Source organism: Schistocerca americana, chromosome 3 (assembly GCF_021461395.2).
Source record: "Schistocerca americana isolate TAMUIC-IGC-003095 chromosome 3, iqSchAmer2.1, whole genome shotgun sequence".
NCBI classification, from domain to species: domain Eukaryota; kingdom Metazoa; phylum Arthropoda; class Insecta; order Orthoptera; family Acrididae; genus Schistocerca; species Schistocerca americana.
The window spans coordinates 39866753-39881574 of record NC_060121.1 but is presented as its reverse complement, the minus strand read 5'-3'; the positions used below and the strand labels follow the sequence as shown (position 1 = coordinate 39881574).

The 14822-nt window shown below is 46.5% G+C and overlaps 1 protein-coding gene across 1 annotated transcript in view; it reads right to left on the bottom strand.

Moving 5' to 3' along the window:
- LOC124605305 (F-actin-uncapping protein LRRC16A) overlaps positions 1–14822 on the bottom strand; it is a 528830-nt gene that overhangs the window by 214636 nt on the left and 299372 nt on the right. Inside the window, exons 12-13 of the mRNA XM_047136886.1 lie at positions 14618–14799; positions 448–599 (exon numbers count right to left, since the gene is read on the bottom strand). Coding sequence (XP_046992842.1) covers positions 448–599; positions 14618–14799 — 334 coding nt within the window. The remainder of the gene's footprint in view (positions 1–447; positions 600–14617; positions 14800–14822) is intronic.

Genomic DNA, 14822 nt, shown 5'->3' with positions numbered 1-14822 from the left:
CAACAACTGACTATTCAGTAACCACACTGTAGATTTTTGTAATAATTATAGATGAGATATGATTTTCTCTACAGCACAGAAAAAATTATGCAAAAACATGACAGCAGTAAACATAACTAGCAGAAGCTCATTCTTTTCATTTATTTTAGATCTGTACATTTAACAACTTCCATTGATCCCCATCACCGCATATCCCTCCCTCCCCCCCCCCCCCCTTCCCAATCTCTCCCTCACACACACACACACACACACACACACACACACACACACACAGGCACACGCACCCAAACACAAACAATATTTTTCTTTCTTAAGTTCAGACTGACCTCTTAAATAAGAACTCTTCTTCTCTGAAATATCTCCCAACTTTGACATACATGGTTGTTACAGTAAATGAGTGTACAAATTTTATACAAAGAATGAGAAACTGTTAACATATCAGCTCACTGTTTTCACTGATGTCCAAACTCGAGATGCAGCGGATACCGTGCACGCAAGATTCTAGCACGTGGGCACCTTGGGCACCCAGGTTGTTGCAGCTCAGATCGAGTTCCAGGTCAACTGTAGACTCATTGCATGCCAGTCCAAGCAACAGATTCCTGTCACCAAAGCAAACTGTTCACAGAGTGCTGTAGTTCTGAACAACAACAATTAAACAAACAGTACTTGGAATATGAACTAACTAGTTAAGCTCGATCATTTTACTCTGCACTCAGATAAAAACAGACATACTTCCACACGATAATCTCCTTTTCTACTTACCTGCAATAGGAAATGTTAAACAATACAATAGCTCTAGATGTTTGTCTACCAACAGTAAATAACGACATTAAATATAACAATATGATGCAAAGGATAGCTGTCACTCACCATATAGCAAAGATGCTGAATCGCAGAAAGACACAACAAAAAGACTGTATCACAATTAGCTTTCGGGCAACAAGGCCTTTCTAAAAATTAGACAACATATACAAATGCACACACTCACATACTCATGCAAATGCCACACACACACACACACACACACACACACCTGGCGTCAGACTGCGAGCAGCAGGGCACTGTGGAAGAGCCAACTGGGTAGGTGTAATGAGGTGGCTGGGGCAGAGAGGGGGAGGGATAGCAGAGTAGGGGTGGGGGATGGTAAAGTGCCACTGGGAGCGCGCAAGGACGAGGTGAAGAGAGTGGCAGCTAGGTGCAGTCGGAAGGTTACGCAGAGGGCAGGGGAGACAGCGGGAAAATGGGGAGGGGGGGGGGGGGGTAGCAGAAAGGAGAGATCTAAAAAGCCTGGGTGTGTTGGTGGAATAGAGGGCTGTAGAGTGCTGGAATGGAAACAGCAAAGGGGCTAGATGGGTAAAGATAATGACTAATGAAGTTTGCGACCAGGAGGGATAAGGGAAGGTAGGATTATTGCAGGGAGAGTTCCCACTTGCGCAATTCAGGAAGTCTGGTGGTGGTGGGAAGGATTCAGATGGCACAGGCTTTGAAGCAGTCACTGAGATGAAGGACATCGTGTTGGGTGGAGTTCTCAGCAAGAGGGTGGTCCAGTTGTTTCTTAGCCACAGTTTGTCAGTGGCCATTCATGCAGACAAACAACTAGTTGATTGTCATGCCCAGGTAGAATGCAGCACACTACTTGCAGCTTACCTTGTAGGCTTTACAGGTAGCCCTGCCTTTGATGGGATAGGTGATGCTTGTGACCAGAATGGACTAAGTGATGGTGGGAGGAGGATGTATGGGATAAGTTTTGCATCCGGGGGGACCACTCGTCACTACAGATGGGACCAAACTGCGAGGTCATCGGTCCCTTGTTCCCAGTAAGATAATTGCAAAAGGGAATGAAAAAAAGGGGGGATGGACAGCGCAAGAACAGGAGAAAGGAAGATACAGAAGAACAACCAACACTACTATGAAAAAAAAAAAAAAAAAAAAAAAAAAACAGGAAAAGAAAACCACAGAGGGAAGCAAGAAAACGGTAGAAGGGGATAAAAACAAGAGAGCAGATGACCGTGCCTGGCCGACCATGAGAATAAAAAGGAAAAGCCAGCCACTTTGCGACACATTAAAACATCCACCCTAAAAGCATTAGAATAGAGAACACAAAGGGACAAAGGGCATGCACTAAAACTTATATAGAACGATAAAACCCACTGTCACATATAAAACATGAGGCACTGGCAGCTAAAATTAATAGCAACGAGTCCAGTAACTGAAGAGTCCATTGCAGGGCAGCCAAAGAAGGACAGCTCACCCAGATATGGGCCACTGTCAGCCGGGCACCGCACCAACACTGAGGTGGGTCATCACGGCGCAGGAGGTAGACGTGTGTCACAAAAGCGTGGCCAATGCGTAGCTGGCAGAGAGCCACAGAGTCGCTGTGAGAGACCCGTATGAAGGACTGCCACACATTCATAGTCTCCTTAACAGCACTCAGTTTGTTGTGCATGCTGAGGTTATGCCATTTCGTCTCCCACAGCTGCAAAACCTTGTGGCGTAGTACTGAACGCAGGTCAGTTGCAGAGAAGCCGATCTCCACAAGCGGTTTCCGCAAAGCCTGTTTGGCCAGCCTGTCGGCAAGTTTGTTGCCTGGGGTTCTGACATGACCTGGGGTCCAGACAAACACCACTGAATGTCTGGACCATTCCAGGGCATAGGCGGACTCCTGGATGGTCGCTACCAAAGGATTACAAGGGTAGCAGTAGTCGATAGCTTGTAGGCTGCTCAAGGAGTCAGTACACAGAAGAAACAACTCCCCAGAGCATGAACTGATGTGCTCAAGAGCACAAGATATAGCCACTAGCTATGCAGTGAAAACACTGCAGCCATCGGGCAAGGAATGCTGTTCAATATGTCCTCCATGGACATATGCGAAGCAGACATGAGCACGAGCCATTGAGCCGTCTGTGCAAACCACTTCGTGGCCTTGGTGCATGTCAAGAATCGACAGGACTGTGGGGTTAACTGAGTTCTTAGGGCCAAATGAACGGTCCAGGCGAAGCTGCGGCCTACGTGTACACCATGGAGTTATACGTGAATGGACTTCAAGTATATGTGGTAAAGGCAAGGACTCCAGTTAAGAAACCAGGGATAGGACACAAACTGCAATTGGAAGTCCAGACCTGGGCCACCAATGCTGGAGATGAACCACCATGAGTGGTAAAAGGAGACGGTGATTCAGATGCGCAGGAAAACTACGAATATGTGCAATATAACTGGTGAGCAGTTGAGCAAGCCTATCCTTCAATGGAGGGACTCCGGTCTCCACAAAGACACTGGTCACCCGACGAGTCCTAAAAGCTCCTGTCGCTAGGCAAATGCCACACTGGTGCACAGGGTCGAGTAAACGGAATGCTCAGGACACTGCCAAACCATAAACCACACTCCCATAGTCAAGGCGGGATTGAACAAGGGCTCTGTAGAGCTGCAACAGCATAGAGCGATCTGCACCAAAGTTGGTGTTGCTCAGGCAGCGGAGGGCATTGAGGTGCTGCCATCACTTCCACTTCAGCTGACAAAGGTAAGGAAGCCACGTCAATCGGGCATCGAAAACCAGTCCTAAGAATCGATAAGTCTCCACTACAGTGAGTGGATCGTCTTCAAGGTAAAGTTCTGGTTCCGGATGAATGGCATGACACCTACAGAAGTGCTTAACACACAACTTTTAGACTGAAAACTGGAAACTGAGGGGTAGAGCCCATGACTGCGCCTTTTGGATGGCTCACTGTAGGTGCCACTCAGCATCACCAGCACTGGTGGAGCAGTACAAAATGCAGTGGTCATCTGTATACAGAGAAGGTGAGACGGATGGTCCTACAGCTGCTGCTTGACCGTGAATGACCACTAAAAACAGAGAGCACTCAATGCAGAGCCCTGCGGGACCCCATTCTCCTACATATGGGGGGAACTATGGGAGGCACCACCTTGGTCACGGGAAGTATTATTTGGATAATAATTGGGAGCGGATCTCTGAGACCCCACTTGTATAATTTGGAAAGGATATAATGTCGCCAGGTCATGTCATATGCTTTTCGTTGATCAAAAAAGATGGCAACCAGGTTTGGCATCTGAAAGAGACTCGAGGGACACAACATTATCAGTGGTAGAGCGACCCTGGCGGAAGCCGCACTGACATGGAGCCTGTAGGCCATGAGACTCAAGGACCCTACCCAACCGGCGACACACCGTATGTTCCAGCAGCTTACACAGAAAGTTGGTGAGGCTGATGGGCCAGTAGCTATCCACATCAAGCGGGTTTCGACCGGATTTGAGTACCAGAATGATGGTGCTCTCCCAACATTGTGATGGAAAGATGCCATTGCACCAGATCCGCTTAAAGGTGATGAGGAGATGTTGCTTGTAGGCAGATGAGAGATGTTTAATCATCTGACTGTGGATCCGATCTGGCCCAGGAGCTGTGTCGGGGCAGTGGGCAAGGGCACTGAGGAGCTCCCATTCTGTAAATGGGACGTTACAGGATTCACTGTGGCGTGTAGTGAACAAGAGCACTTACCCTACCAGCTGCCGCTTGAGAGTGCGAAAGTCTGGGGGGTAATTCTCTGACGCAGAGGCTTGAGCATAGTGCTCCTCAAAGTGCTCGGCAATCGCGACTGTGTCAGTAGATAACATACCATTTATGTTAACACTGGTACCCGAAAACATGTTTGATCTTTGCCCAGACTTGGGAAGGTGACGTATGGCACCCAATGGTCGACACATATCTCTCCCAACACTATTGCTTCTGTCGTTTGATAAGCTGACAAACACGGGCCTGGAGCCGTTTCAAGGCTATGAGGAGCTCCAGGAAAGGGTGACACTTATGTAGAGCTCACCAATACTCCTTAATTGCTTCAGTGAATTCCAGCAACCACCAAGGGGCTGCCCTTCACTGGGGGCACCCTGAAGACTGAGGGATCGTGTTTTCTCCCACAGAATCGATTGTTGTAGTCACATGCTCAATCATCACATTCATGTTACCATGTGGGGGAGATTCAATGGTGACAGCAGAGGTGAATGTTTCCCATATGCCATCTATGCAGGCGTCCATGGGCCTGATGCCGGGGAACTGACAGGAAGATGGGGAAGTGGTCACTACCACACAGGTCGTCATGTGCTCTGCACTGGATAGGCTGCAAATTGATAAATGAAGAGCCGAGCAACTAACATGAGCCACACTGAAATGTGTGGCGGCCTCAGTATTTAAGAAGCCGTAGTTCAACTCAGACAGTAAAGTTTTGACATCTCTGCCTTGGCCAGTAAGCACGGTGCCACCCCACAATCAATCAGAACTGTTAATACATTCAGGGATACTGCACCATCTGGAGGAAGATATACATTGCAGACAGTTATTTCCTGCATCGTCCTTTTTCTGACAGGCACAGCTTCAAGAGGGGTTTGAAGGGGTACAGGTTCACTACAGACTGAGTTTAGGACACAAACGCATACCCCCACCTGACACTTGATTATAGTCACTACAGTTCCAGTAATATCCCTTATGGCTGCAGAGGGCGGGGGCCCGCATTTCCTGGGGGGCAATGCAAAAAGCAGATGTAGAGCTTAACAGCTGTCGTAGCTCAGCCAGCTGGTGGAAAAAAACTGCCACAATTCCACTAGAAGATGACGTCATCGTGAGACTGGGAAGGCATGGTATATTCAAAGAGGCAGTTTACGCCTCAGGGTCACCTGCCGCCACCAACTTTTTGCCTGAGCAGTTTATATCCATTGTGTCCGAGGGTCTGGCGAGATCCAGGTCCTCAGTGGATGTCAAAATCTCCACCTCATCCGCAGATGCAGAGCTTGCAGGTAGCGGTGGTGTGGGTGCCACCACAATTCCCTTTGTCTTTGGGACCTTATTTTTGGATTTATCTCGCTGCTCCTTGGGTCTCCCTGTCTGGGAGGACTTCACTTTTTCAGTCTCCACGACTGTGGATGCGCGTGAAGCCCGATGACCAGCTGCTTTTGGGCTCTTCAGCCACTGGTGAGCGTCATCTTTCCTGCTAGCAGAAACCTGGGAAGGGAGTGACCCAAGGGACCCCATCATAGTGAGAGGAGCCGAAGAAGACTTATGCTTCTCCAGCTCAGAAGTGGGGACAGATATCACCAATGGTTCAATGGTTGAGGGGGTGTTGCTCCTGAAGTAGGTAATGCGGGAGCAACAGGGAGGGAAGTGCCCCCCACCATTAAGGGGGCAGGTGTAGCCTTCTGGTTCTGAGAGGCGACAGGAATATAAGGAACTAATGAGGCGACAAATGTTCTCCTAGCAGCGGCGTAAGAAGAAATCATAGCCACAGGATGTAGGCACCCAAATTTCCTCTTAGCCTCAGTATAGGTCAGTTGGTCCAGGGCCTTATATTCCATGATTTACCTCTCTTTCTGTAAAATCCTGCAGTCTGGCAAGCAAGGTGAATGATGCTCTCTGCAGCTGACACAGATGGGAGGCAGGGCACGTGGAGTGTTGGGATGTGATGGACGTCCACAATCTCAACATGTGACACTGGAAGTACAGTAGGAAATCATATGGCCTAACTTCCAGCACTTAAAGCATCCTAATGGGGGAGGTATATATGGCTTGATGTCACTGCGGTGGACCATCACCTTGACCTTCTCAGGCAATGTGTCACCCTCGAAGGCACCGGCAACCTGATTATCCCTCGGACCCTGATGAACGCACCGGATGAAATTAATACCTCGCTGCTCTAAATTGGCACACAGCTCATCGTCAGATTGCAGAAGAAGGTCTCTGTGGAATATAAGACCCTGTACCATATTTAAGCTCTTATGGGGCATGATGGTTACAGACACATCCCCCAGCTTGTCGCAAGCGAGTAACTCCCGTGACTGGGCAGAGGATGCTGTTTTGATCAAGACTGACCCAGAGCACATTTTAGACAAGCATTCCACCTCGGCAAACTTGTCTTCTAAATGTTCCACAAAAACTGAGGCTTCATGGGCATGAAATACTCCCCAGCAACTCTTGTACATACAAGGTACGTGTGTGAATAAACTTCACTGTCATCCTTAGCCTGGCGTTCCTATCATGGTGTGGCCTGGGAGGTGAATGATTTGGGGTCATATTTCTTAGCACTGAAGTTAGACTTGGCCCACTTAGAAACTGCTGGCGGCAGAACACCAGCAAGAGATTACGTACTACACTTCATGGTTTGTCACGTGCCCTGATGATGCCCACTCCGATCAGGGGCCCTTCCCACAGGTGCCAATCCTGGTGCAGGCACCAGCAGAGTGATCCCTGTGTAGTCGGGGGCTACAACCAACAGGGTACGTGGCGGCCCCACCACAACAGACTGGCTACCGTGCTGGAGGTCAAACCCTACAGGGGACCATCACAAAGGCTGAAAGGTGCAAGACTCCTTTTAGTCGCCTCTTACGACTGGCGGGAATACCTTGGACCTATTCTAACCCCCGGGCCCGCTGGGGGTCACTACGGATGTGACGGCTACAGGTGGCTAGGCCATATAGCCATCTTTGACGTGGAGGTCAACATCGAGGAAGGTGGTTTGATAGGTTGTGTAGGACCAGATGAAGCGAATGGGGTAGAAGGTGTCACAGTTCTGGAGGACCGTGGATAGGGTGTCCTCACCCTCGATCCAGATCACAAAGATGTCATCAACGAATCTGAACCAATTGAGGAATTTGGTATTCTGGACATTCTCTAGATGGCCCATGAATTTGTTGGCATAGGATGGTGCTATGCTGGTGTCCATGGCTTACAGCATATTTGTTTGCAGGTAATGCATTCAAAGGAGAAGGTTATGTTCTCGTAACCCTCCTGGTCTCAACCTTCATTAACTCATTGTACTTACCCATCTAGCCCCTTCCCTATACAGCTCTCTATTCCACCAACACATCCAGTCCTTTTACTTCTTTCCTTTTCCACTAACCCTCACACCCTCCGTATAACCTCCCAACTGCACCTAGCTGCCCCCGTCTCCACTTCTTCCTGGCACGCTCCGAGCATCACTTTACCACCCGGCACCCCTACTCTGCTACCCCTCTGCCTCCCTGCCCCAGTCTCCTCTTTGTCCCCACCTGGTTGCCTCTCCTATAATGCCCTACTGCTCTCAGTCTGGCTCCAGCTGCCAGAGACAGTGATAAGTGTATGAGTTGCATTTGCATGAGTGAGTGAGTGTGTGTGTGTGTGTGTGTGTGTGTGTGTGTGTCTAATTTTGACATGGGCCTTGTTGGCTGAAAGCAGTCTTTTGGTTGTGCCTTTCTGTGACTCAGCATCTCTGCTACATGGTGAGTGGCAAGTATCCTTTTATTACATTGATACATTTCAGCCTGGATTTTTCATTGTTTAACATTAAATATAAGTATTATCTGTTATTTTACAACTGACGACAGCAGAAGGTGGAATTAAGCTTTGTTTACATACTGACGGGGCCGAAGGCGTCCAACAATAATGGAGAATACACGAATGACACACATAACTCGGCATCGTACAGTCTTGTTATAGTTATTAGTGCCTTACTACTGCTAACTGTCTGCTGAACTGGACAGTGATCGTGCAAATATTACGTTATCGAAGAGTACGCTCAGACAGAGAACTCTGTTAATAATGTAGTTCAGTTCTCACAAGAAGAAAAACTAAAAGATCTGCTTATACCATTAGAAACAGCTCTGGAGTGAGCAACAAGTGCACTAGGAAAGATTAAGTACAGCGAAGAAACCCATTGTATATACTGATGAAATAAGGGTGCACACACACTATATTGTCAGTAAACGTTGGCAGCATAGTGACGAAAGAGCTGTGCAGAAAAATGAACATTCTGGCCAAAGAGGCTCATGTGGGAGGAGAATCGGGGTTCACTGAGGGTGCAGAGCTCTTCTACGATTCAAGATAAACATCAGAATACTCTCTTAAAGAAATAAACAACTAAATTATGTAAAATCATTGTGAGAGCGCCTAATACCAAATATTCCAGATGGAAGTATTGTGATATTAGGCAATGCACCCGACCATTGCATTCACGAAAATAAAGCGCTTTACACTGCATCTAGTAAAGCTGATACACAATCGTGCTGACTATGCATGAATTTCCATTCAGTGCAGATTTAACACACAATGAGCTCTTCAAAGTTGTGAAATGTTACAAACCTGAGACAGACTATACAGCAGATAAGAGTACTAAAATAATCCAGCAAAGGACTTACACTGTTACGCCTTCCACCCTACAACTGCGATCTAAACACCATCTAGCTTGTCCTGAATTTAATGAAGCAGAAAGTTTCATCAAACAATGTCAGCAGCATTATCCTTTCCCAACATATGACGAAGGCATACAGAGCATTACGAAAGATGACTGAAAGAAGGCGTGTGAAAAGTGAACACTATTATGGACGAACACTGGCAGAGAGACCCACTGTTGGACAAAGTCATCAGGAGCGTCATTATTCAACTTCAACCAGACAGTGACAGTGAAATTTCGTCGCTTGGTTCTGAGGAAATATCAGACGCAGCAGATTCAGACTCGACGGGGACAGCTACTTCAGACACCAGCAATAGCTCTACCGAGTGCATGAGAGCTAGGTGTTCTGCCCTTACATATGGGTTAAAGGGAGTTGGAAACATTGTATTAACTTTTTTCACTAGCTAACATTTTTTGTACCTGTCCTTTTTTCATTTGGGATACTTGTGTATGTGATTTTTAACTATTTTTATTTATCCATCACAATATTTAAATGTTAGAAAATGCTGATTTATTGATTAAAAAACAAAAGTAGAATTGTTTCCATTGGTTGAGCAACGCAGTCAAAAGTGTATTTTTCATTACAAGATTTAATATCATAAAGATCAAAGTCATTTAGATAAAGATTTGAAAACAAAAGAAAATGTTACACCATCTGACAAGCTTTGAACCCCCAACTTTTTCCACACTAAGCAGATGTGTTGGCTCCTGCATTACTTCAACTGACAGTATATGCATTATATTGTAATAGTATAGATTCTTGTGTGAAATTCCGAAGCTTTCTTTTTTTTTTTTTTTCTTTTTTATCCATTTCTTCCAAACAAAGGCCCACTAGGGTGAATTGCTACAGGATGTGATACCTGGGACCCTAAGGACCGTACGAGTATGTATGTTTCCGGAAGTTGATCTTGAAATGCTGATGACTGGGAGGGAGAGGCAGCAGGTTAGCAGGAAGATGGGACGGGATTGTGGCACTGGTGAGCTCAGCTCACTATTTCTGTAGGCAGGGACAGCTGTGCGCAGTGCACAATGTCCTGCAGGAGTCAACAAGGAGGGGGAGACACAATGGGGGAATAAGGATACTATGGACAAGAGCGTGTGGGAGCAGGACAGATGCGTGAAGTGAGGTTCGTGGGACAGGTGCGAGACAGGCGTTCGTGGAGACTGAGACTGACAATTAGAGGAGTTCCGAATTTCAGGATGTGTTGTAGGAAAATTCTCATATATGTAATTCAGAGAAGTTGGTGGTATGGGTAAAAATGCAAATACCACAGGCTGTGAAAATCCACCACCTCATGCTCAGCAGTGTGTTCTACAACCAGTCAGTGAACACTGCTCTCAGCCACAGTTTGGCAGTGAACTATCATTTGAGATGACAGCCAGTTGATGGTCGCGCTCGTGTAAAAGGCTGTGCACAAGTTATTACAGAGCTGGTATATGACACAACTGGTTCCACAGGCAGCCACATGTCCAACAGGATAAGATAAACCTATAACGCGGTTGGAGTGGGCTTTGCTTGGTGAGTGTCGGACAGGTATCAGTAAACAGGTCTTCCACAGCAGTACAATCCACATGACAATGAGTCAGGATTGGGTGTGGCATAAGGACAGAATAGGACATTATGCAAGTGGCAGAATACCACATTGGGATAGTTAGAAAAGACTGGGGGTAGCGCATTTCTCATTTCCTAACACAAAGATACATAGCTATGTAAAACAACTGCTGCTACAGCCAGAATCAGCTGAGCTCACCAGTGCCACATTCCCATCCCATGCCCCTGCTGACCTCACAGCTATCACCTGCCCTTTCCCATCCCTCCTTCTCTCCCACTTCTCTCCACACTTCCTACCATCCCTTGCCCACTCCACCTGACACATCCCTTCAGTCCTCTTAAACTGCATGCTAGCACAGTGCTGTCAGGTGGGACAATCTCTCTATGCATGTGGGGGGAAAGGGGAGGAGAGAGGGGGAGAGGGGGGGAGAGGGGGGAGAGGGGGGGAGAGGGGGAGAGGGGGGAGAGGGGGGAGAGGGGGAGAGGGGGGAGAGGGGGGAGAGGGCGGAGAGGGCGGAGAGGGGGGAGAGGGCGGAGAGGGGGGAGAGGGGGGAGAGGGGGAGAGGGGGGAGAGGGGGGAGAGGGGGGAGAGGGGGGAGAGGGGGGAGAGGGGGGAGAGGGGGGAGAGGGGGGGAGAGAGGGAGGAGAGGGGGGAGAGGAAGGAGAGGGGGAGAGGGGGGAGAGGAAGGAGAGGGGGAGAGGGAGGAGAGGGGGGAGAGGGCGGAGAGGGGGGAGAGGGGGAGATGGGAGGCAGAGGGGAGGGGGCGTGGCGGCATCTCTGAAGTATAGCTTGTCCAAAAGCTTCCAAAGTTCTAAGTCTAGTTTACGTGACTACTAACAACTCAGCATTTCAACTATTTCCTCAGTTGTTAGCTTCACTCCTTAATTTTTTTTACTAATAACCTCGTTGCCAAGTAAGGAACAACAGAAGATATATGTTACGAAAAAAATGTAAGATACCTATCAAATTTCTTCCAGTTACACTGTCAAGTGTATTCCACTTTTCAGTACCACTGAATTAGTGTTCTGACCATCATTTCACACCTACACAAAAATTATTAAATTCTTGCAACTGGATACACTCCTTTGTTAACGAGGTTTGAAGGTTTGTCTTCCACTCAAGGTGGTCGTGTGTGCAGGTTGTGCTTTTTGTGTGTGTGTTTCTACAGCACTCTTTTGTTGCGACTCGACATCTCCTGTGTGTGGAGAGTACAACCAATCCTTTTTGTAACATTGATAAAACAATAAAAAACACACCTGCTAAAAGAAAGGACAGTCCCTCCAAATTCTGGATCTACACTACTGGCCATTAAAATTGCTACACCAAGAAGAAATGCAGATGATAAACGGGTATTCATTGGACAAATATATTATACTAGAGCTGACATGTGATTACATTTTCACACAGTTTCGGTGCATAGATCCTGAGAAATCAGTACCCAGAACAGCCACCTCTGGCCATAATAACTGCCTTGATACGCCTGGGCATTGAATCAAACAGGGCTTTGTTGGCGTGTACAGGTACGGCTGCCCATGCAGCCCATGCAACACAATACCACAGTTCATCAAGAGTAGTGACTGGCGTCTTGTGACGAGCCAGTTGCTTGGTCACCATAGACCAGACGTTTTCAATTGGTGGGGGATCTGGAGAATGTGCTGGCCAGGGCAGCAGTCGAACATTTTCTGTATCCAGAAAGGCCCGTACAGGACCTGCAACATGCGGTCGTGCATTATACTGCTGATATGTAGGGTTTCGCAGGGATCGAATGAAGGGTAGAGCCACGGGTCGTAACACATCTGAAATGTAGCGTCCACTGTTCAAAGTGCCGACAATGTGAACAAGAGGTGACCGAGCCATGTAACCAATGGCACCCCATACCATCACGCCGGGTGATACGCCAGAATTGCAATGATGAATACACACCTCCAATGTGCATTCACCGAGATGTCACCAAACATGGATGCGACCAACATGATGCTGTAAACAGAACCTGGATTCATCCGAAAAAAAAAAAAAAATGACGTTTTGCCATTCGCACGCCCAGGTTCGTTGTTGAGTACACCATCGCAGGAGCTCCTGTATGTGATGCAGCGTCAAGGGTAACTGCAACATGGTCTCCGAGCTGATAGTCCGCGCTGCTGCAACCGTCGTTGAACTGTTCGTGCAGATGGTTGATGTATTGCAAACGTCCCCATCTGTTGACTCAGGGATCGAGACGTGGCTGCACGATCTGTTACACCCATGCGGATAAGACGCCTGTCATCTCGACTGCTAGTGATACGAGGCTGTTGGGATCCAGCATGGTGTTCCGTATTACCCTCCTGAACCCACCAGTTGGATCTCGACCAACGCGAGAAGCAATGTCGCTATCCGATAAACCACAATCATGATAGGCTACAATCCGACTTTGATAAAAGTCGGAAACGTGATGGTACGCATTTCTCCTCCTTACACGAGGCATTACAACGTTTCACCAGGCAACGTCAGTCAACTGCTGTGAGAAATTGGCTGGAACCTTTCCTCATGTCAGCACGTTGTAGGTGTCGCCACCGGCGCCAACCTTGTGTGAATGCTCTGAAAATCTAATCATTTGCATATCACAGCATCTTCTTCCTCTCTGTTAAATTTCCCGTCTGTAGCACGTCATCTTCGTGGTGTAGCAATTTTAATGGCCAGTAGTGTAGATACACATAAGCCACAGGAAATTAATAGGTCTTAATTCTTTTAACAATTATGAATTTCATGTTGTTTGATATTCCAACCTGGCAGTCTGTATTCTAAATTTTATTTCACACTGTGGACAGCATTTTCATATGTTGTTCGAGTTTGTGGTCAAGACAATCATTACAGTCAGCATATTTAGCAGTTCTAAAACCTCAATATTTGTTAGTCTTTACCCACTGATCTCACACTTTTACTTGGCCTGAGCAGTGGAAGCTTGTTATTGGCTTGTAACAACACACTGGCTGCTGACACAAGCCCCACCTTCTCCCTCAGCATCCAACTTATAGCTCATAAAAGAAACGAACATGTTGCAGAAGTAACACAAAAGTTTAACGAGTCACTAAAAGGACCACGTACATCTTCTTCATTCATTTCTGTAAATAATATTAACAATCGCAAAGCACACAGATCTACAATATTATTACAATGGCTACTTATAGTTTCAGCACACAATACTGTTATGTAGCTAAGGCTGGCAACTAGTGTTAACAATCTGGAGCAGCACAAAGTCAGGCGTCAACAACAATCACAGACGGGCCAAGTAAAAGTGTATGACCAGTATTTGTGTTTTTGTGGACAGTGCACCATATGCTCTGCTTTCAGTAAATGATAGGTAGGTATCCAACATAATTACTTACAATACAGTTTTGCTTACCACAGTTTAGTTTTCCTCATGAAGCAACCATGCCCACAGGGAAAAAACAAACAAACAAACACACACACACACACACAGACACACACACACACACACACACACACACACACACACACACACACACAAAGCATCAGAACTTCAACACAACTGTGCTAAATAAATAAATAAATAAAATTAAAAAGTACTTTAAATTTTCTTTCAACTTGATAGATATTACACTTTCATTTCATCCAAATTATTTTTTCTGTTTTTGTACTTTCAGTAACATACATGACACTATTTTCCCAAGAAATATGCCAAGAACAGTGAATAATTCCACATACGTTGAAGTTACTCTTCTACCAAACAAATGTAGCCATTATTGCATAAAAATGGCAGGAATTACAAAGGACATTTGAAAATCAAATCTTACTACATAAATTACTTAAAATTACACAATTTTAATAAAAATCATATAAATGTAAAATACTTTGAATACTTACTTCAGAGCTTCCAGAGGTAGTTTGCAAAATGACATATTGAGAGATTTGAGGCTCAGAGTACTTGTGAAGAACTGTTTGAATGATGGTGGAACTTCTTTAGTCTTCTTTGTGCTGAACATGTTGCGAGAAACATTTAAATGTACCAAGTTAGTTGCACATCCTCTCAAGAGAGCTCCAAATATCTGAAATTGCAAAAAGGAGCCTC